General features: G+C 46.1%; 3 protein-coding genes across 4 annotated transcripts; 1 reads left to right on the top strand and 2 right to left on the bottom strand.

The window, feature by feature from the left end:
* Positions 1-31: 31 nt before the first annotated feature.
* chm (CHM Rab escort protein) lies at positions 32-6,926 on the bottom strand. The gene is made up of 17 exons (XM_011611204.2): positions 6,776-6,926; positions 6,010-6,076; positions 5,856-5,928; positions 5,628-5,752; positions 5,435-5,553; positions 5,299-5,351; positions 4,977-5,102; positions 4,678-4,794; positions 4,181-4,292; positions 3,874-4,096; positions 3,307-3,384; positions 2,163-2,270; positions 2,020-2,083; positions 1,552-1,648; positions 988-1,086; positions 486-631; positions 32-357 (listed from the first exon to the last, which is right to left on the bottom strand). The coding sequence occupies exons 1-17, from the start codon at positions 6,825-6,827 to the stop codon at positions 151-153; spliced, it is 1,866 nt and encodes a 621-aa protein (XP_011609506.1). The 5' UTR covers positions 6,828-6,926; the 3' UTR covers positions 32-150.
* A 1,286-nt stretch (positions 6,927-8,212) lies between these two features.
* LOC101061804 (dachshund homolog 2-like) lies at positions 8,213-16,264 on the top strand. 2 transcript variants are annotated; one of them, XM_003970874.3, is made up of 12 exons: positions 8,213-8,783; positions 11,169-11,278; positions 13,884-14,021; positions 14,118-14,252; positions 14,338-14,492; positions 14,635-14,776; positions 15,002-15,052; positions 15,136-15,278; positions 15,369-15,516; positions 15,588-15,713; positions 15,816-15,875; positions 15,986-16,264. In XM_003970874.3, the coding sequence occupies exons 1-12, from the start codon at positions 8,293-8,295 to the stop codon at positions 16,021-16,023; spliced, it is 1,737 nt and encodes a 578-aa protein (XP_003970923.1). In that variant the 5' UTR covers positions 8,213-8,292; the 3' UTR covers positions 16,024-16,264. The 2 variants fall into 2 exon arrangements, with proteins under 2 accessions (XP_003970923.1, XP_029703870.1); XM_029848010.1 differs by having other exon boundaries at positions 15,983-16,264.
* A 949-nt stretch (positions 16,265-17,213) lies between these two features.
* On the bottom strand, positions 17,214-21,897 carry ik (IK cytokine). Its single transcript, XM_011611203.2, has 20 exons — positions 21,736-21,897; positions 21,217-21,283; positions 21,043-21,135; positions 20,907-20,966; positions 20,357-20,524; positions 20,158-20,272; positions 19,834-19,904; positions 19,550-19,596; positions 19,253-19,416; positions 19,054-19,162; positions 18,938-18,977; positions 18,698-18,857; positions 18,596-18,614; positions 18,435-18,519; positions 18,232-18,318; positions 18,095-18,152; positions 17,838-17,926; positions 17,594-17,702; positions 17,475-17,509; positions 17,214-17,378 (listed from the first exon to the last, which is right to left on the bottom strand). Exons 1-20 carry the CDS (start codon positions 21,743-21,745, stop codon positions 17,351-17,353), a joined length of 1,614 nt encoding a protein of 537 aa, XP_011609505.1. The 5' UTR covers positions 21,746-21,897; the 3' UTR covers positions 17,214-17,350.
* Positions 21,898-22,278: the final 381 nt, after the last annotated feature.

Genomic DNA, 22,278 nt, shown 5'->3' with positions numbered 1-22,278 from the left:
ATGTGAACGAGATCACCAGCCAATCAATTAAAGAGAAGGATCCTGTTAATGGATAGTTTAATATTTACACAGAATAAAGATGTTTAAATAGGGAATAAAAAAAGGCAACTTTGATCCACAATGCACTGCAGGAGGTTCTGTTGTAGATGTTTACTCCTCCGCCTGCACAGTCTCCTCTGTCAATACCGCCTCTTCCAGTTTGTCCTGGTTTTCCTTTTCTCCCTCCTTGTCCTCTCCCTCCTTGTCCTCTCCTTCAGCGGAAGCAGTGGCATCTCCGTCGTAGATGATGTCTTCAGGGTTGGGAGCTGGAGGACAGAAGTCCTCATCGGGCAGGATCTTGCTGAAGATGGCTTCAGCCTGAAACAGAGTTTCTGCTGTTGACTGGCTGATGGGATTAACGTGGACGGATTTAACTGGATCTGGATTTCAGAAGTTGATTTACTTGGTGCTGAAGCCACTTATTAAAGACAGATTTTGTCTGTTACCTGTTTGATGGCATTTTCGTGACTCAGGCCGCCATCTGGCCCAGAGCACATGTATACGTTGGATGGAAGGTCGTGACCTTCGGTCTCCAGTCCGGAACCGTCAGTGATGTTGAAGTAGAGGCACCAGAGGACAGATGGACAATTTTCTGCAGAAAAGACACGTGCATTAAGTTGTTAGCTCTTGCATTTATATCCACACAAACCTACTCTTAACCTATAAAAGGGAATGCTCCGTAGGTGTCTGGGGGGGGGTCGCCACGGCAACACTGACACGAACAGCTGACGAGACTCACTAAATTAACCCACGGCGTCAGATTAATGATGAACAGGAGCTTATCTCCTCCTCCCTCATCACCTGTGATGAATTTCTAAAGCAGCATTCATCCATCCTGCAGCTTCACACGTGTGTTCGTGTTATAATTAAAGGAAAAGGTGATGAATGGATGACAGGAGGTAAAGGAGGAGAGAAACCCAACGGGACACACAGGAGGGCGTGTGTTACCTTGGTCCGGTGAGTCTGGCGTGCAGAATATTCTGCTCACCAGCGGCGACAGGTCCTCATAAGCAGAACCAGAAGACTGGCAGGTGAGGTGGACCAAATCTACAAAATCAAAGCTCATTAGTAATTCAAAGGGTGTGGCCTCGCTTTTACTTGAGGTTGACTGTCAGGGCAGGTTGATATCTGGTGTGATGCCACTCAAGCCCCCCCTCAACAAAAAAAATCCATCAGGCGATGATCCACCAACTGAAGCTGCATCTTTGGATTAATGGTGGTTTATTTTGCAGGCGTTCAGGCTCGCTGAATGGGTAACCAATCACGCTGCAGCAGCAGAAATGATGGCGGCGGTGCACCCCCAACGCCGTGTTTGAGTATTTGTGTGTTTCTCTTGAAGGACACTGCATCATCTGCTGGGTCTTAATTTATAGTTGACGTGCACAACTAATGCCAAACTAACACTGCAGGGAAAAGTGTGCCTGGGGCTCCGTTACTGGAGAGCTGTGCAGGATTTGAAAGAAATGTTTCCACGTGGAGTGTGTGTGAGTGTGTGTGTGTGTGTGCTCTCACATGTTCCAGGCATGCATGTCATCGTGGATGAACTGAGTTCCACCATTCTCACCGCCGCACACCCTGCTGCGATGGGAGGAATCGTTACCAAGGAGACCTGTCAGACAGACAGTGAATTAAAAGTCGACAGAAAAAAAACCCGTCAGATTAATGTTATTACTGAACGCTGCAGGCTAACACACACACACAGACACACGAAGGAGAAAATCCATAATGCATCATAATTCCCTGCCTTAGCTTAATTCAATATTTAACTTTCTCCTGATCACACAGGAGGGTGTTACTGTGGCTGAATTAGAGTTGGGTCAAAATATAGAAGGGATTTCTTTTCAGATTTTTCCACCATTTTCCAAGTTTCTAAGTCAATTTTAAATCTACCTGAAGGTCACACACACCGTCGACACTAATAACAAATTCGGCAGTTTAAGAGCAAAGAGCAGGCGAATTAAGTATTTTAGTTGGGCGTACCTGTTGGTCTGAATTACTGGACAGAACCGAGCTGTCAGTGATCAGAACAGCTCTGGAGATAAACCTGAAACATGAAGAGATGTTTTACGTGAGGAAAACGTCTGACTTTATGAGCTAAGCTTGTGAGACCGGCGCTTTCTGACCTGGGGGGTGTGGCTACTCTCTTACGCTCTGGCCCAACGTAACCCTCCTCTACAACGAAATGGCTACAGCTGATTCGCTGTCCTCGGCTGTCAATCACAGCCTTACACCTGAGACAAGTGGACAAACGAGGGGCCATGAAGATGAAACGTGGACTTCAGCAGAGCTCTCTCTCACACACACACACACACACACACACACACATACACACACAACCGAGTCAGCAGGCGGGGCAGATTCTGTCAGCTGGTCTGAAGAAGCAACTGATTGATTTACTATCTAATAACAGATCAATCACACACTTTTATACAGACATGACTGAATATATAAATGACTTTCAAATAACTGCACTGCTCAAGATTCCACTATTAAATCATCATTTCAATAGAAATATGATCGATTATGAAGGCAGGTCACACACGCACACACTCTCACTGCTGAAACCTATTATTGGGAATAATGATGCGCACAAAAGCTCATCCATAACCTCGGACACACATACTTGGGTACCAGCAGCGTTAGAAGGTCACACACACACAAAGACAATGACAGATGATAAACACACAGTCCTTGTGGCCCGTTAGCATCATTAGCATGGAGACACAAAGTTGCCTTCAGTGAGCTGACCGGTGTTAACTTAATGTTTCCATGGAGACACTTTAAACTGGAGTCACTAACGGCTCACTCAGCGCAGCGGCGACACCCCAACATCGCAAACGATGACACAAGGTGGTGAACTGGATTTTGACCTTCAAAGGTCATCTGTGTGTTATTGATGTGTGGGTGCGTGCACGTGTGAACAATGAATCAGTCATTTAATCTGGCGGCCGACGAGGCAGCAAATAATCCCGCGGAAACTGGCAGGAGGGGGAGAGAGCGAGCGAGCAGTGAGGTGTGAAGCAAAGGAGGAACAGAGGTTAAATTATAATGTTAATTTCCTCTCCTCAAAATGAATATTTCACCGACTATTAATTATCAGCCAGTCACCGCTCTCGACACAACAACCACACACCCACAGACCTCTCAGGTGTTCTAAAATGTCAGTCAAACAAGGCTCCACAATCAATTATAACAGCACCCAGATGTTTGTTAAAGCAGTACTGATACTCTGGATGTTCATGGTATGATAGTTGATTGTTTCTGTACCTGTTAGTGTCCTTGTCCACCAGGAGACAGCTGACCGAGTGTCTCAAACAGTAGATTCCCCCAAACACAGCACACATCCTTAAACACAGACAACATTCAGTTAGAATGTTTTGTCCAATCAGCAGGAGGGCGACAGTAAGAAGAGACAGAAATACTTTTAAATGACACCACTGGCAGGTGGTGTGCCTGTGTGTGTGTGTGTGCCCTCTAAGGATGATCTAATATGTAAATGAGATGAGCCCTGGGCGACACCTCTTCATTAATATTCAGCTCTGAAACAAATGAGTTAGGATTGGCCAGGAAGACAACCACCTTGATATCAACAAGTAAGGTGGCGACTACTGCAGTAGGTTCTCCTTAGGTTCTACTGCAGTATCTAAAGCAGGAATTTGTACTCAAACACAGAGCCAGAGCAGTAACATTTGTATTTACAGTTTTGCTGCCACTGTAAATCTACTGGAAGCATGAAGAAGATGCATTGTAATGTATGCAGTCATATCGGTGGCACCACTATCATGAATATTAGAAATAGTAAACAGACAGGTAAATGGACTGAAAGGTTCTTACCTACAAAAACACTGGGGTATCTCTCCAAGGCCATAGACAGGAAACAGGAAGGGTGTGTTGCCGTAACGACCCAGGCACTGCAAAAAATTCCGTGTAGAAGCAAGACCCTCCTCTGTCAGTGTGTGTTCTGTTACCATTGCTATGGAGTGAAGTATGAAATGTTCCAGGTTGTCTCCAAGCTGCTGGTCACGGAGGAACTCAGAATATGGCCGCCCGTGGTAGGCTGAAGGTAACGGGGATAAAAGACTGCATTATCCAGCATGCACCTGGCAGGCAGGTACTAAGACCATACCAGCAGGTGTCTCACCCATCTGCTCCTCCGTCTCTTCCATACAGGAAGTTAGAAAACGCATCAGCTTCCTCTTTTCTACAACAGACAACTGGCGACTCGCAAACACATCTGCTCTGCTGCAAGGCACCTAAACGAGACAGGACAGCAGAGAGACAGACGGTCAGCAGAGAGACAGACGGTCAGCGGAGAGACAGACAGGTCAGCAGAGAGACAGACGGGTCAGCGGAGAGACAGACAGGTCAGCAGAGAGACAGACGGGTCAGCAGAGAGACAGACGGTCAACGGAGAGACAGACGGTCAGCAGAGAGACAGACGGGTCAGCAGAGAGACAGACGGTCAGCAGAGAGACAGACGGTCAGCAGAGAGACACACGGTCAGCGGAGAGACAGGCGGTCAGCAGAAAGACAGACGGGTCAGCAGAGAGACAGACGGTGAGCAGAGAGACAGACGGTCAGCAGAGAGACAGGCGGTCAGCAGAGAGACAGACGGTCAGACATGCCAGCGATACTCACCTGTTCCACTTTTCCTTGTCGATAGGTGAGTATCCTGGTAACGTTCTTAAATTCAGCGTATCGGCTGACATTTGATTTGATGAGCAGGTCAACCAACGAGCCACGAGAATACATCAGCTGAAGAAAATACGACGGTCATTGATTAAATAAAGTATTTGCTCTTAAATAAAAATAGCTGCCTGTCTTAGAAACTCTGGCAGTATCAGGAACATTCTCTGGACTATTACAAGGATTGTATAGTATAGAATGTTCTGATATAATACAATCTATCGCCACTAACAGGTTTGTGACTGTGTTACCTTGGAGACCAGGTCAATGTTGAACCTGCGCCCTTCCTTCACCAGCTGAGCATAGCTTATTCTTTTCTTGGCAAGCTCTGCTTGGCTCTGATCTGCCTCTGGTTCCTCCCCTTGTGCTGGGGGGGCCTGTGTGATTGGACAAATGCATCCGAGTTGATTTTATCTACCAGAGAAACGATCCGGAGGCTTCACTGCAGACATAGTCAAATGCTAAATCTTAATTTATACATCGAGATGACTACAAGGTTGTGGATCTTCCAAAAGTAGTGGAGGAACTGAAAGATTTGCCAGCATGCTAGAAAGCTTTCTTCAACTCTGGCACCTCTTTTGGCTCCTCTTCCTCTTCTCTCTCCTGTGTCTCTTCTTCTCCAGAACCTGGAAGAGAAAAAAAAACATGGAAATATAGCAAAGGCAGGATTCACATGAAGTGACAAGTCATATTCAGAGGTGAGACAGACCCGCTGATTCCGTCTCTGATGACTCCTTCACAGCCTCCTCATCAGCATTAATGTTGTGGTCTTCGGCAGCGTTTGTAGGCGTGGAACTTGAAGCTTCCTCCTCTTTCTCATCTTCTTCACTGAAATGTGCAGCATGATCAAAAGGGCGAGTCAGAAGATTCTCAATAGATAATTTGCAGCCATGGAGGTTTACCTGGTGAAGCAGAACACCTGCAGGTTCTTGATAGATGCAGTGTCAGGATTTGACAGGTAGATGACCTCCTCCCCATCCTCTAACAAACTCGACCAATCCTGAAGCTCGTCTGGACCACACTCTTCCTACCGGGACAAGCAGTCAGAAAAATGCACTCATTGGGGATCACAGTTGGTGCGTACAAAACATTGACAGGTTCTGCCAATAAGAAAACAACTTTATACTAACATGGTACTGTTGAATCCAGTTGAGTAGACCATTAAAGGTGAAGCTGGCCCAGTTGGCAGCATAATAACTCCTCCTGAAAAGAGACAATGAGGCTTTCATTCGTGTCATTGTAATGTCACAAATGTGAAGCTCTCAACGAGGAAAGAGGACTGACCTGTCCACATGAAGAACCCTCTGTCCCACTCTGGAGAAAGCTGCAGCCGCCACTGACTCGGCAAGACCTGAACACGATATTAAACCCTCAGATAAACTACTCTAGTATCCTAGATCATCATTAGCAGGACGAAGAAATAGGACTGATGTGGACCTGGTGTTAGGAGTGCTAGCTATTGCTATTGTCTTAATTGGACAGATGCTACACTAAAAAACTGTGACTCAGCAGGTCTTTGGCATTAGTACATCAATTCCGCCTCACAGACACACACTCATGTTACCAATTCAAACATACACACACCTTTGACAATTCTGGCAAACCATAACGGTGAACGCAACCATAACATCAAAAGCGGTATTACAATAACATTACGTGACAGCTGCTTTCATTAGCCAGTTAGCTTGCACAAATGCTGGCTAACAGCATCAGGCTAACACAAAACAGCGAAATAGGATTATGCATTGATACAGAAAGCGAATGCTGTGTATCGATTGTCTGACCATATCGCGAAACAATAACTACAAGCGAAGTGTTTCTTGCCTTTTTGTTTACAAAGATTGAGCTGGCCCTTTAGCTGCTAGCCCTTGCAATTCATAATACATTGTCCGTTAGCCACAAGCTAATGCAGGGTCCATCCCAGATTGTGTTCCCATTTTGAGTGGGTTAAAATGAGTATTTAAGAACGGAGAGCTGTCAACAGAACACAAACACACGCGGACACGTGATCCAGATCATATCACAAAATAAAAACGAGGTATAACGCTACCTGTTCCCAAAATGACGACGTCGAATTCAGACGGCAGATCCTCGGCAGCCATGTTGGTAGCAGGGAAGTCACGTGACAAGGAACGACGCTGCTCGAGCTCCAAACTGCACTAATGACAAACTGTCACTTCTTTCTATAGGTGTATTTATTTACGTTTACGTTACGTTTGCGTTTTGCGTCGCGGAAAAATCGTTGATCGTCACGTACATGACGCGCATAAAACGCAACAGACGTGTGGAGGTTGTATGTATGTACATGCATGTAGCTGTTGGCTACATACAGAATGTATGTACATCCAGAACTCTTCGGTGTTTAATGGAGCTTCAGGGTTGGCAACAACTTTCTCATCATGCTATGGTTCTCTGCGTGTCAGCCAAAAGCCTCACACACACACATACACACACAGAGAAAATGACACACAGCCAAAAACACAAACGCATCTTTCATCTAAAAATCCCAGATGGCTAAAAACACAGATTTCCCCCTCCTTCTTTCCTTTCCTGTCCCCTCTTCTATCCTCTTGTCTGCTCCGCTCCTCTCTTGCCCCCCTTCCCTCTCTGTAGCGGCGTGCCTTTGAAGGATGTTTAAAGGAAATCATCTATCCTGCGTCTCCTATGTTCCTCACATTAAAGAGCTTTTTGTTGCCTGTTAGTGTGAGGTGTTAACGAAGGCTGTGTGGTGATTGGGAGACGTGTGTGAAGAGCTGCCAGATCGTTTGGAGAAGACTGAAGAGGCTGAAGTGCTGCAGAAGTCCATGTGTTATTATTCCATCATATAAATGATCACATCAGTTTGTGCAGCAGAACCTTCATTAAGTTGACCTTCTTCAGGTCCGAACCTGCATATTTCCCAGTTTTAAGTGGCATGCTGACGTGATGCATGCAGGTATTTTCCGCTGACATTTAATCCACTCTCAGCTCTAAAGGTTAATTTGATCTCTTTATTTAATTTCATGCAGTGCTTTTAATTTGAATCTCAGCTGATGTATGAGGTGTTGTATCTGTGGTGTAAATATGAACCAATTATGGATAACACCTCAGGGTTACAAATATTATTTCAGAGGGTGTAAAAGTTCGAATTCAAGGCCTCCGTAAACCTGATTTGGCCTTCAAAAGATTCCATCAGATGATCCACCTGGACGACAATGATCTGTCATGCCTGACGTCAAGTTGCTCTGCAAAATCTAAATCAGACAGGATTCGCTGGTTGTGGTGCAGAAAGTTCTCATGATGCGTTTACCTGCCGTTTGCGCCGTCAAAACCCATCAACAAAAGAACCATCTGGTCTGGTCTGTCAATCAATCACTCCGGGTTTTCCGCTCCACCAATGGGAGGCCTGTCCGTGCGGCTGCCTGCACCTGATTGGCTGGAGCCTTAATTGACAAAGAGAGAGAGCAGGAGAGAGAGAGAGGGGGGAGTGTTCGTTCGTGTCATAGGTAGAAGAAAGAAGAGAAAACTACACCTGAAATAAGAAGAATAGAACAAAAGTAAAGTCTTGTCCCTATTTTGTGCTCCGTCATGGCGGGCACCTCCAACGCCCCTCTTTCTCGGACGTCCTCATCTCCCACCGACTCTCAGTTCCACTCCGAGCCACCCTACAGTGGCTCCAACCCCTCCGGTTCTCCGCACCTCTCCGTCGGCCGCCTGGCCGGAGCCTTCCTGAGCGGCAGCGGCCGAGCCCCGCTCACCGCGAATGGGGGCGCCGCTCCTCCGCAAACCGACTGCAAGATGGTGGAAGTTCACGGCGCGAAGGTGGCGTCGTTCACGGTGAACGGCGTGGAGTTGATCTGCCTGCCGCAGGTGTTCGAGCTCTTCCTGAAGCACCTGGTGGGCGGACTGCACACCGTCTACACCAAGCTGAAGCGGCTGGACATCAGCCCGGTGGTGTGCTCCGTGGAGCAGGTGCGCATCCTGCGGGGACTCGGTGCCATCCAGCCCGGAGTGAACCGGTGCAAGCTCATCACACGGGCCGACTTCGAGACGCTGTACCGGGACTGCACCAATGCCAGGTGGGCCGGGAGAAAACTTTGTTTTCTTTTTAAATCAGAGTATGAAATACCGGCCATAATTCACATTCTTATGCCACACGTAATGTGTTTATTATTAACTTAAAGATGACTATTATTGTTTAACGACACTGTAATTTTTAGAAAAATCAAGTTATTTCCAAGATAGAAACAGTTTAAAGGCTCCAGCTCAACATCTTTTTATTTATGTTTTTATACCTCGGATAATTTGTGTGTTAAACACAAAATGGAGGAAATGAGGAGGGAAAACAGGTTTGCAAAAGGTGAAACGATTAATCAATGCAGATATTGATTTAATAGATTTCCTGATAGCTATGAGAGATTAACTGTAAGCGCCCGAGTGCACCAATAGCTCAGTAGTATTATTTAAAGTACATTAGGGAGAAGACTTAAGTTCAACTTGAAATTAAATCATACGTTATCTGTTCTGCAGGTGAATTAATCTGCACACGTGTGAATACAAAATTAGATTATTAAATTGGTGTATGACACAAGAATGATAACAGAAAAGAAATATGACAAGATTTAATAAGCTTTTAATACAAATACATCATTTTATATAGTAACCAAACCTGCTTTCTTTTTTTAAAAAAGGAGAAAAAAAGCATTCATTTATTCATGCTGTCAGTCTGTATCGCAGCACCTATAAAACCTTGATGTCAACTTTCTGCAGATCAAACAACATGAAAAGCTTTACGCGCGCGCGCACACACACACGTGGAGTGTCTTCACTGCCTCGGGTGACTCTTTACGTGCGTGTTTATAATCATATTTAGGCAGATTACAGCTGAATGTGCATCAGAATGTTTGTGTCTAATGACCAAATCATGGAAATGAGCCTCAGCTAATTATGGAATTAACAATGACAAATGTGTGTGTGTGTGTGTGTGTAGTGTGTGTGTGTAGTGTAAGTGTAAAATGAGAAGTGACAGTGAGGAAATCACTTTTCCTGTTCACAGGTTGTTTGTGTTAATCGGTTTTAATCATAATTCTAAATAAACTGAAGGCAGCAAAAGTGCAAAACTCCTTGTATGTGTGTGTGTGTGTGTGTGTGTGTGTGTGTGTGTGTCCTCACATTACTTTATAAAACATAAACTCATTAAAGTGCGACATCCTTTTATGTCTGTTTACATGAGTAATTTGAGTTTAACCACAGAAAAACAAGGTTTGTAGCCGTGTTTGTCCATGAACTGGACAAAATAAACTGGTTGGAATTTGCTGGTCAAAGGTCAGGGGGTGCCGTCGCCGTGACGTCACCATCTTCTTGTTTCCTAAATAAAAGAAGAGGTAAATTGAGTCCTCTACGGCCGACACTGGCAGGTGTATAGTGGAAGCTTCGTTGCTGGTTCTGCTGAGGTCCAGGTTGAGGCTGCGACACACTGGTCCTGGTAACTGGGAGCTCTGGTCTGGGTCAGGACAGGCGTGACGCTGGAAGACAGGGTTCACTACAAACTAATAAAGTCAAAAACAATAGGTTGTTCTTGATACTGTGATTGACCGCAGATCCCCTGAACGTGTGTGTGTCTGTGTGTCTGTGTGTCTGTGTGTGTGTGTGTGTCTGTGTGTGTCTGTGTGTGTGTGTGTGTGTGTGGGAGAGAGAGGATGTGTAAATATGAATTGCGTACTAATTAAAATCCCAGCTCCTCGGTTGATGGCTCACATGTGAGCGACTTAAATCTCCAACAGTTTGTTAAACTCAGCCTGGCGTATGTGCATGTGTGCACGGGTGCACATGTGTGTGCATGGGTGGGTTTGCGTGTGTGTGTGTGGACATAAAGGACATTTTGTCCAGATTTAATAAACTGTGGAAACTCCCTAATGTAAATTAAATTCCTGGTGTGTGTGTGCGTGTGTGTGTGTGTGTGTGTGTGTGTGTGTACTGTCCGTCAAGCACTGACCTGTGCGCACCCTCCAGGCTGCCTCAGTGTGTTCATCGAGCTGAGGCGGCACTTTTCAGCGCCGTCCTTGTGTTTTCATACACATTTGTTTTATTTGTCAAACTCCAGCGTTTGTCCAGCATCTTCTCCTCGTCCTTTGGACTTTGTCCTCTCTGGCCTGTCCTTGCCCTCCCCTCTCTCATCCTCTCTTTATCTACCGGTGCATCTCTTAAAGTCTTCCCCAGGGACGATCAACATTGAATATAAAAGGCTTTGGGGAGAGAAAGCAGGGAGATGAAACGGATTCATTCATGAGGTTAAAACACAAGATTCACCTGGAATATTAATAATGAGCAGAATGGAGGCAGAAAGGCCACTATTGATAAATTATTGATGGCAGTTGATTTAGAAATGGTTCTCGGTTCTTTAAAAGGGACATTTAAAGGGCTTTCCTGCTGTGTTTTCACTGTCCTCTCCTGCTTTTCTTCAGCTCCCGGCCAGGTCGACCTCCCAAACGTTCCCTGGGTATCGTAGCCATGGCTGACAACTCCAGAGTCCTCCCACATGGTCTGATCAGCCCCGCCCTGCTGTCACAACCAGGTGAGTGAAATAAACGACTCCTGGGAGTTTGGGGGGATGTTTCGTGCAGTCTGCAGACAGTTTAAGTCCTGGATTTTATATGCGATTTTCTTATTACTTTTACATTCTCTCTTTAGATTAAGGTGTAATTTTTAAGAACAAATTTAGCTTAAATGCACACCAAAAAAAACATTTACAAATATGAAGAGATTTGGCTGCTATCGCCAGTCTGATCTAAAGTCAACAATATAGGTTGACTGAACCAAAACCAAAGAGTCCAAGTTTATCTTTGTAGAGCGTGAATGAAAGAGAGGACGGTGGCGGCGTTCTCACCGGTGGGGTGAAATCCGACGACGTTATCCGGATGGAGTGCTTGTGACGAGTTCCCAGCGACAACATTACAGTGGAATATTCATGTTCTACAGCCTGAAATCATTTTCTGTCAAGTAGATTTGAGTCACGGCCGTGTTTATTTACTTCCCACCTCCGGGTTCCGCGTGTGTCTGTGTGTATCTGTGTGTGTGTGTGTGATTAGACCTATAATTAGCATCCTTAATTAGCAGATGTCAAAATGATTGACAGATTGGAGTCTGACCTGAAGCACTGTGTGTGTGTGTGTGTGTGTGTGTGTGTGTGTGTGTGTGTGTGTGTGTGTGTGTGTGTGTGTGTAAAGCTGCTTAAGATCATGTGTGTTACTTGATAGTCACACCTTTTGTTGCTGAATCTGCCTGCAGATGAAGGATCCTGGTGACATCTGATGGAGGGATCCTCTGATTGGACAAAAGGATTTTTTAAAATTATATTTCTTTCATGGTTTTTTAGAGGAATTTACTGTAAACCGGTCGTTGTGAGCTCATCATCTCGGTCCTGACATTACCCACATTACCCATCATGCCTTCCTCCACATACACTGGTAGAACTTCCAGTTTTAAAGTTACTTTTATTTTTAAAAAAACTAAAACATTTAACTGTGCGAATGAGACTTTTCTTCACATTATACGTGACCTTTACTACACCTTAATTAAACTCTGTGTGTGTGTGTGGGGGGGGGAGTGGGGTGCGTGCATGTGTGCGTGTGTGTGTGTGAAGATCTAATCATTTTTTGTTTCTTTGATCTCTCTGCCTCTGACCTTGGTCAAAACCTGGCAGTGTTTTTAATAAAAACCTATAGTAGAGTCAGTGTGTGTGTGTCTGTGTGTGCGTGGGCGCGCGTGTGTGTGTTATTAAGCTGTCACAGCTGTCAGGTGTTGACAGGGTTCAGTATGTGGTGTGAGCAGTGGAGCGTCTCTGTTGGAACAGATGAAAGGACGTTGCTGTTCTGGTCTGCTGGTCAGAATTGTCATCAGCAGAGATACTGCGGGGCCTGGATCTGCATCTGGACCTGGATCTGGACATGCAGAACTCCATCTTACGGAGAGTTTAGATCAGCCTTTGGTCAACTCGTGTATCAACCCTCTCGGCTAACTGAAGTAAAATAAGCTAACCCCACAACATGAGTGCTATGGCAGCCTGAACTCTCCCGCCACATTAGCACAGCTGAGATTAGATCGCGGCTCAGTTAGAAGTCGTCTCAGAGCTGTTTTGGCCTTTGATGTCTGGAGCTCACAATCAGCACGTGCGCGTGTTGAGGCCACCTTTGCTGACAGTGAGGGACTGTGGCTAACAGCTGGTCATTGGTTTGTGGATGATGGATGCAGCGCGTGGTGTCGCAGACAGTGACAGATGGCCGCCTTCGCTGTGAAGCAGGAAACGCCTCTGGACGCTTCTGCAGTGTGAGTCTTTCTCTCGGAGTCGTGATGAATTCATCACGCCAACGTGACTGGTGGCGAGGTCACGGCCGTGTGTCGGCGCTCAGCCGCTCCCAGGATTCAGGGGTCCTCGTGATACCTGGCAGCTGTTCGAACCAGTTTCAGCTGAGTCAGTTCTGGTCAGTTTTGTTTTATTTGATTCAGACTACTTTGCTCCTCTCCTCTATTTTTCAGGCTGCTTTCACCCAAACTGGGACCCACTGAGAACTCGGAGTGGTTGTCCCACTATGCCACCGAAACCAGTTTTCCTGGAGCGAAACGATGCTCCTGCACTGTTCTAATAAAGGCTTATCAAAGAGGGGGAAGAACAAAGCCACGCTAATATTTCGGGGGATTTTCCAGGTGCTGAAGCGAAACCATCCCCCGCTTTGGTGTTCAGGCCCGGACTGTCAGAGACCTCCAGCTGGTCCTCAGCCAGTCTCCAGTCTCTTGACAATTAATGTTCCACTTTTAGAAGAATAAAGCAGGATCTCCTGCAGGTAGAACACAAACTTTCTTTGTCTCTCTCTGTCTCTGTTTTGCTCCACCGGCGAGCCTCAGGGTGGTGGTGGTGGTGGGGGGTCGCTGTCCGCTCGTTAGCAACAGTCCCATGTTAATACTAATTAAATTCATTAGAAATGGATATTAATTGGGCCAAGTGGCTGCAGGGAGAGAGAGCCGATCGAGAGATGGCGACAGTCACAGGAGACTCTCGGGCTGGTGGGTTTATTAATTATTGATCAACCAACTTGTAGATAACACAGACGGAGGACGCGAATAAAGCCGCTCAGTCTAAAAGTATATCTTAGATTTTACTCTAATCCCATGTTGCTTCGCAGGTCTCACGGCGGCAACCATGGCGGAGGCGCTGGCGCTACAAAAGATGCGGCTGATGATGGGTTTCCACGCCAACAGCGAACAGCAGTGGCATCACGACGCGGACAGGACAACCTCGCCGTCAGAGTTAGACGACGCAGGTACGTCGCGATCGCTCTGGCAACTCACATCGACTCACATCATGACCTCATAGCGACCCCCCCCCCCCCCCCCCATCCCCACCTTGTGCTGAGTAGGAGCCAGTGAAGGATCATGGGAGAAGGACCAACACGTCCTCGCGGCGCCGCTCTCCATGGCCATAGCCCCTCCCCCTGGATCAGCCTCTCTCCGTCTCAACACCCTCCAACAGCGTAGCACGTTGTTGGCTAACCGTGAGTGATGCGTCCATCAGAACACACTTTTCAAACCACATCCATAAATAATACAGTCCACCGTTCTGTGATTGCATTTAACCAGGGCTGTCAGACCTTCCTTTTATGGTCATGCCCCACCCCCTCCTTCCTGTTGGCCTACCCCCCGCTGGCGTTGCCATGGCTATGAACCAGATGAGTCAGTTAAGTGGTTTGGCGAACATGGCTGCCATGTCACATGTCCAAGAAGAAGAAAGCAAGGTGAGATGCTTCCCAAGCGGCTAATGCTAACTATAAACAATTTTGCTCTTATTTTAAAATATAAAACTGTTAGAGAGCGATCGCTGGTCTCCTGACACCCTGATTACAATGTCTTAACACAGAGAATCTTCTTTGCTTGCAGTCCCTCCCCGGCACCCCCTCCCTGAGTCCCTCCCCCAGTGATGACGACGCCCACCTTCAAGAACCAACCAGCCAATCACCTTCCAGAGCATCTTCCTCGCTGTTATCGTCGTCGCCTCCTCCAGCCCCCACGCCAGAACTGGGTCAGCCTTTTGGATCCCAGTCTGGTTTTAAGTTTGGTTTGAACTGAGTTTGTCTGAGATTTTACGTTTTGACACTGAGAAGTTGATGGGAGGCGCTAAAGTTTGACTCCCCGTCTGGTATGAGCTCCGTTAACCCACTGAATGTGCAGGGATGGTGCTGGTGGTGTGTTGAATGGCTGGGGCGGTGGGCTGGAGGCGTTCTAACTTCTGTCGTGTTTCCCACAGACGAGACTGCGGAGCAGCACAATGACGCCAAGAAACCGAGGACGGAAAAAGGTGAGGGTGGTCTTCTGGTTCTGGTTCTGAATCTGAACCGTGTCCTCTTAATTTCCCTCTGATGGTGCTGCCTTGATCCACAGATGAAAGCCTGCTGCCCCTCCCCTTCAACAAACCCACCTATGAGAAGCTGCCGCTGTCGGTCACCCAGGCAAACCCAGCTTTGGCTCCGTTCCTATTGGCCGAAGGTCTGTCGTCCATGGAGACCCTGCTGACCAACATACAGGTGATAATAAAGACAAACAGGAAGTGATTACGTCTGTGGTTCCTGGACGTCTGAGGGTGACTCGGTGGTTTACGGGGGGGGGTCTTTCAGGGGCTGCTAAAGGTGGCGGTGCAGAGCGCTCGATGTCAAGACAAACAAAACCAGATGGAGAGGAAAGAGTTAAAAGTGGAGCTGGACAAAGAGAGAGATGCCAGACAGACTCTCCAGAGACAGCTGAGCTGCGAGCTGCAGACCAGAGGTGGGACAGAGTTTAGCTACCAGTTGTTGCAGAAACCTGTAGCGCAGCATTTAATGGGAACTTTCTGTCAGTATCCATCCAGAAGAGGCTGAAGAAGGAGAAGAAAGCGAAGAGGAGGCTGCAGGAAGCGCTGGATTTTGAGTCCAGGAGGAGACAGCAGGTGGAGCGAGCGCTCAAACATTCCGACCTCCTGGCAGGTAACCTGAAAACCGTCCCCCTCTTCCCACCGGTTCAGAATATTGGAAAGAGAGAAACGTTAGCCGTGCTAGGCTAACCCAATTCCTGTGGTTGTGTCGCAGACGCAGTGATTCCTGATATCGACCTGGAGAACAAGGAACAGGAGAACCCCGCAGCCCAAGGTAATGACAGCAGGAAAAAAAACAAAAAAAAACACGTCAAAACCGCTAATTTCAGAAAGTTCTGATGAACTTCACGGTGCTACGTTCTAATGTTCTGTCTGTTTCAGCAGAGAACCGACCCTTCAGCAAACCTCCACTCCTCTTCTGATGCCACAGACCAGCAGGACTTAAGAGACAGATCCACATCTGCTTTTACACCAAGTTCTTACTGTTATTCCTGACCCCCAAGAGAGGGCGGGGCTTAAAGGTCACCTGACTTGCTGTGGCGAATGAATCTGTTTTTACAACCTTTTCCTTTGTTTTCCTTAATTCTGTAATGTTTCATGTGGAACTGACATGTTAAAGTATGTTCACTACCTGTTGTAGGACATCACGTAGCAGTAGAAGTATATGTATGGTCCTTTGTTGGGATTCTTGCTGTTTATTCTCACTTTTTTTGACTAATGTACATCTGGAGGTCAAAGGTCATTTGTCAGCATTCCTTAATGAATAGTTGAGGTTAAGCTGGAGAAACAAAGATTGTTGAAGAGACAGATGTCACAGACGGGTGTGGTAAATTTCCTCCGGCTGTTTTTATCACTAAAAAACCAAATTGTATTCATGTTAGAACATTTGATTTAATGACAAAATCACTGTTCAGAAAATGCTGATTTCTTTGTTTAAACACCTGCGACAAATTTTCTCAAGGGAACCCAAAGTACTTTTTATTTATAGTGTAGACAGAAATTTAAATGAACGCTAAAAATATTTTGTTTAGGCCAAAGCCCCACCTCACAGGGTGCTTAATTACACTTGGTGTATTTAATTAAGCTTTGAAGTTCAGAACATTACAGTCTTGTGTTAAATATTCAGGACAAAATAAATTGATGGAATTAATCAAGTAGATTAAATCATCATCTCAAGTCAAAACAAACTTTGAAGTTGAACCAACCGAAGAAGCGGTTTCCTGTTGGAGCACCTGGGTGGAGCCCGGAGGCCTCGTTAGCGTCCTGAGCAGCGTTCGCCAGCGCTGCCGTCCGTCAGCACAGCGAGGGCTTATTAACAAACACTCCTTTAAGTTTTTATGCTAATTTGCAGGGATAATCAGTTGGTCTGTCTGTCAGGCCGTTCAACACGTTTCCATCAACAACAACAACGGTGTGTTAATGAGCCGCTACTTCTTAACGGGGCTAATGAGTCCTGCAGCAGCAGCCTTAACAAGATAAACACTAAATATCGTAAACATTCAAGTTCGCGACTGACATTTCCGAATTACCAGGACTGAAATGGTCTGGGAAACGACGTTGCCGCAGCAACCCAAGGGTTGATAGTTGAACGGCTAAAATAACGTCTACGAGATTCTATTTGTTCTGATGTTTATTGATGATTGACAGATAAATCATTAACTACACACAATTCAATAACAGGACACCAGGTATTGGTCCCATAAAACTAATAATCACAGATCAATACACCACATCCATTGGCGGCCATCTTTAGTATTTGGGCCTCTTTACGTCCACCCTGAAAGACAATTTTCCGATATTACTCGTCAGTTGTTATCAATAAATCAACGACTGTATTGTCCGATTGACGCGATGATGGGAAACCAACACTCACCCATCTGCCTCCATCTTCTTCCTCTTCTCTATGATCTGAAACACAGGTCCGATTCATTTAATAACCAGTGAACGATGGTTTTGAGTCCATTTCATGTAACTGGAACATCGAAATCTCACCGCGCTGATCTTCTTCCACTGTCGATCCAGTTCGGCCTTCTCGTTGGTCTCTTTGAAACGTCGCGTCTTTCTGCCCTCAGACATCTTGATGCCGTACTGGAAGGCAGCCCTGTGGGAACAAGCGTGATCAGAACCCCATCCAGAACCCTCTGAGGGTGTAACACCCCTGAGTTCACAGGTTTATAACATGACCTTTGACCTAATGAGACCAAAAAGATCAGAAGGCATGAATAAAAGCGCCTACTTTGGCAGAGCTTCCTTGTTGTTCATGTAATCTGAATACTCCTCCTGAGTGTCGAAGTCCCAGCGGCCCAGAGGACCCTTCTTGTTCCCCTGAAACAGACAACAGCTTCATCCCTTCCGTTCAACATAAAGTCGTGCGTGAGAAAACGCCAACAGCGCCGCCTGCTGCTACCAACATGCGCTGCAACACAGCGTCGAAACGCCTTTGCAGGTTTTGTGGCTCTCACAGCAGAGGTGTTGGGAAATGTCGGAAGTTACCTGGTCCATCTTGCTGTAGTCCACCTCTTCATCACTGTCCACAGCCAAATCATCCAACCTACACACACAAAGAGGAGAGAATGAGAGAGCAGCTTTAACGCAACACCGGTTAGCAATGTTAGCCTTAGCAGCCTTACGTGGCAGGGTAACACTCTGCATACGAGTTTGAGCCTCCGAAGAAATCTCCCAGCTGCTCTTTACCGCTGTCTCTCCTCAGAGAACCAGTATGAGCGGTTAAAGAACAAAACTAGTTGAATTTGACACCATCACAGTAACAACGCAATGCTCTCCCCCCACTGACGGAAACAGGTCCACTCGGTACGGCGCTAGTTAAGGATATGGTTCGCGGTTCTGCCACTGAGTTCCTGCTGCTCCTGCAAACTTCTCGTTGATAATCTTGATCTGCTCTCGGACTGAAGATGGCCCTGATGAACAGACAGAGAAATAGTTACATTTGGTTATCTGCCAGCGTGTGTGGGGACTAGCCGATAAATGTCTTACCTGTGTCGACCTCCATCACCTGCAGAGACAGACAGGAAAGAAAGAAAGACGGTTATTATCTAGGACTATTTGACCATGAGAACACAGAGGAAAGCCACAGACCTGGTGTTCATCTCCTCGTGGTTTCTCAAAGTAGGCGTGTCTGCGGCTCTTGCTGTCCTCCTCGCGGTCTCTGTCTCGCTCTCGGTGTCTGTCCTTGTCTTTTGGAGGTTTAGAGGACGCGCTCGAGGACAGGATGTAATCGCCGACATCATCAAAGATACTGAAGAGGACAGAGAGATAGTGAGCGCGGTGGCGTGCGCTGCGACGTTCCAGCGGTGTGTCGCGGCGTTGCCAGCTCACCTGAGGTCAGCTTCAGGAGCCCTCTTCTCGTCCAGTTTACCTGGAAACACAATCGCTCACCATGATCATCAGGAGTAACTACTTATCGCGAGGAGTCGCGGCGCTAACAACGTTACCTTTGTCCTTCTTCTTGAGCTTCTTGTGTCGAGTTCCCTGCCGGAGGTACGACAGGATCTGAGTCAGCTTCGAGATCACAATGTCGTTGGTTGTCAGAGTCGTCTGAGCCTGAAAGACAGGATACAACAAACAGCCACGGTCACCAACCACCCGAGTTCTGTCAGCTGCAGTACCAGCTCCAACCCACTGCGACAGTACCTCCATGCTGGGGCAGTCGGCTTTACTGCGGATCAGAGTTGTGGGGATGTCGGTGTCAGTGAACTCATCATCCAAGTCGACTACGTAGGCCATCCTGCCCGGGAGGAAGAGCTCGTTCCTCTCGATCGGGCCGGGGCGGAACAGCACGCGGTAGATGTTCCGACCTGTGGGGTCACATTAGAACACAGTGAGTGGGGGAATCTTATGACACACCGAGAAAAGAAGATTTACAAGATTTAACCGGGGCATCACATTGTTACGTAGAGGTTAAGCTCAGGAGCAGATGTTGTGACTCACCGAGTCGAGTCTTAAACTCGATCTTCTCCTCTGGATCCACGTCCTTCCTGAAACACACAAGCTCAGCATCTTTAATTGGGCCAAGCCTCTTTATTTGCACGCACCATCCACAATGCGAAGCAACCGTCAACGTCGTCTTAATGTTCCTGAATGTTCCCCACTCGTTGGACTGATGCGCAGTCATCTCAAACATTGGGATTCATCAGTAGTTTACTGGTAAATAACTGTCCTGACGTGACATCTGAACATGACCGACTTGTGTTGGAAGGCGTGATGTTTCTTACTTTGCTTCTTTCTGAACTTTTTCCATCATGTCTTCTTCTTCTTTTTCTTTACTGGTGATTTCAGCTCTCACCTGGAAGACACGGAACACAGGTGGGTCACGTAACAAACGAAGGCTTCACAAAGTCAGCAAATCTAACATGCATTGCTAATTTAAAGATGGATTAAACACTTGATTAAACAGTAAAAATACGGAGACACTCAAAGGTTGAGTGACTCTTGAATAGTGCCAAAGCAGTGAGGAGGCCATTTCTTAGCACGTCAGCCACTTACATCCTTCACACACCAGCTAAATGACTGATGATCTTCCTGCTCTCTCCACTCACCTTCTGCAGCAGAGCGAAATCCAGACCTTTCACCAAGTGAGTGTGCTCCATGTCACCTCCCAAGAACTTGGACTCCTGGATCAACTGACGTCGTTTTTCTGCTGCTGATTTATCACTGAAAGCAGACAACAAATGCAAAACAACACAATATAAACACACACGTCGGTAACTGGATCATGGTAAATTTGCATGGACTTACGCCTCAGCAGTAGGCCCGACGGCTCGGTAGTTAGCAGTGGTGCTGATGAGCTCTGTCTCTTCATAATCTTTGTTGACTCCGTCTCGCCTCTCTCTTGCTCTGTCCCTGTATTTCTCAGCCAGTTCTCTCTCTCGCTCCATCTCTTGTTGACGTAGTTTAGCATAGTAGCTGAAAGAGAATCTCTTTTTTGTGAATGACATAATCGGATCAACACAATCAGAAGATCACAGGTGTATTCTGGCAGCACTGATGAACAAGAGTTAGCAGGATGTGTTAGCATGTTAGCAAGTCTTTAAAAGTGGCCACAGAAAGACTTTGGTGTTTCTAATCTAATTAAAAATGCTATTCTGAAATTACTTCCATCCTTTTATGACAAACAGTAAGCAGCAACTTTGATTTGTTTGCCAAATACAATGAGAAAACAAGTCTGGTTTTAGGGGACAATGTGTGGACCATAGCAGGCCATTTAGGTTGGCACCAGACTTGGAAAACAGACAGTAAAGTGGGAATTCTGACCAAGAAGATAAACAGCAAACATGATCTTGCTGACCTTTTCTTCTTCCTCCTCCTTGCTGCTGGATCTTCATCTTCATTATAGTCCCGTGGCATTCTGGAAAAACAAGTTACATCTTGAAACTCCCATATCAACATGATAAATAAAGCCGGTGTATTTGTCTGTCGCTCACTCATGGTGTCTGGACTTGGAAGGCGGTGCAGAGGAGGGCGTCGCACGTGGTGTCATAAGCAGCTTCCTGAAGTCATCATTAGTCAGCTTGGACCTGAAATGATGCACATTGTTAATGCACACGCTCAAATACCTACAGAGCATAACGACAGGATGATTGCTCTGCAATGCTCACTGTGCAGCTCCTCTGTGGTCGTCCACATCATGGCCTTCGGGGGCCAGGGGGTTGGAGTAACTTTCAGCTGCAAAACAAAAAACATAGATGAGGATTAAGTCCCTGGGTGGGAAATGAGACAACGTATTTTATAGTGGAAACGTGATGTCTCCAGTCACCCGATAGTTTAGCATAAACATAGTGTTCTTGTGGATTGTTTGGACCATATCTTAGAGAACGTTTTTATTTTTCTTCTAGCTAGTTGTTTGCAAACAAGAGTGCCATGTAGCATCATAGAGAACTAGCTACACAATCACAACATTGTCTGTCTTAGGCTCGGCCTATGAGGGAGAGACTAATCGATCAACATTCGATAAACATTTTGATCGTGTTTAACGTTTATCTAATACTCGTTTTGGTAAAAAAAAAAACGACTCATGTTGCGAACAGGTCGAGTGGAGGAGTGCTAACTCAAGCTAACTATTTTGCGCTAATAAACAGCCTATTTACTGAACACAAGCTTCTGCAGCTATAACTCACTTTCAGGCATCTTCGTGAGAATTAGCTTCTCTCCTCAAACTCCGTTAACGTCAAGAAAACGACAACTGATCTTTGTTTATTTCTTATGTTACGTATATATCTGGTTTTCGTCTTTGCGATCGCATTATCTGACGTCACGTCCGGCGCAGAGGAAGTAACAGTGCCCCCTGCTGGCCACACAATGATCTGCTCCAATCCAGATAATGAAAAACCATAAATAAGTATTAATAAACTCATCTACTTGATATTGCTGATGGGAGGTCATTTTAGATTTTGACAATTTAAAGTCATTTACAGTGCCTTGTTTTAAGAGTTTAAGATTTAAAGCAAATATGTACAATAAAAAAACCTAATTGAAATAAGGCTTGTGATCCATTGTACATTACTGCCCCCTACAGATCAATAGAGTCACTACGGAAGGCCCACCAGGACCAGCTGGTGTTCCTGCTGCTACATTAAGGTTTCTGAATATAGTTTTCTGGCAAACACCAATTTGGTTTATTTTATGAGAAAATGTGGTCTGAACAGTAAACATATTTAGTT

This window comes from Takifugu rubripes, chromosome 15 (assembly GCF_901000725.2).
Source record: "Takifugu rubripes chromosome 15, fTakRub1.2, whole genome shotgun sequence".
Lineage (NCBI taxonomy): Eukaryota > Metazoa > Chordata > Actinopteri > Tetraodontiformes > Tetraodontidae > Takifugu > Takifugu rubripes.
This window is presented reverse-complemented; position numbering and strand designations above follow the sequence as displayed.

Bases quoted from the DNA above. Each gene is read 5' to 3' on its own strand.
- chm (XM_011611204.2), bottom strand. From the start codon at position 6,827: ATGGCTGCCGAGGATCTGCCGTCTGAATTCGACGTCGTCATTTTGGGA. The intron at 5,554-5,627 runs GTAAACCTCCAT...TGCACATTTCAG, and splicing joins CAGGTGTTCTGCTTCACCAG to TGAAGAAGATGAGAAAGAGG. The intron at 2,271-3,306 runs GTACAGAAACAA...CACTTGTCTCAG, and splicing joins GTGGACAAGGACACTAACAG to GTGTAAGGCTGTGATTGACA.
- ik (XM_011611203.2), bottom strand. The intron at 18,319-18,434 runs ATATCCTTAACT...AACCGCTCATAC, and splicing joins CAGTGGCAGAACCGCGAACC to TGGTTCTCTGAGGAGAGACA. The intron at 18,153-18,231 runs GTAAGGCTGCTA...TTGTGTGTGTAG, and splicing joins GCAGAGTGTTACCCTGCCAC to GTTGGATGATTTGGCTGTGG.
- LOC101061804 (XM_029848010.1), top strand. From the start codon at position 8,293: ATGGCGGGCACCTCCAACGCCCCTCTTTCTCGGACGTCCTCATCTCCC. The intron at 15,517-15,587 runs GTGGGACAGAGT...ACTTTCTGTCAG, and splicing joins CTGCGAGCTGCAGACCAGAG to TATCCATCCAGAAGAGGCTG. The intron at 15,876-15,982 runs GTAATGACAGCA...TGTCTGTTTCAG, and splicing joins GGAGAACCCCGCAGCCCAAG to CAGAGAACCGACCCTTCAGC.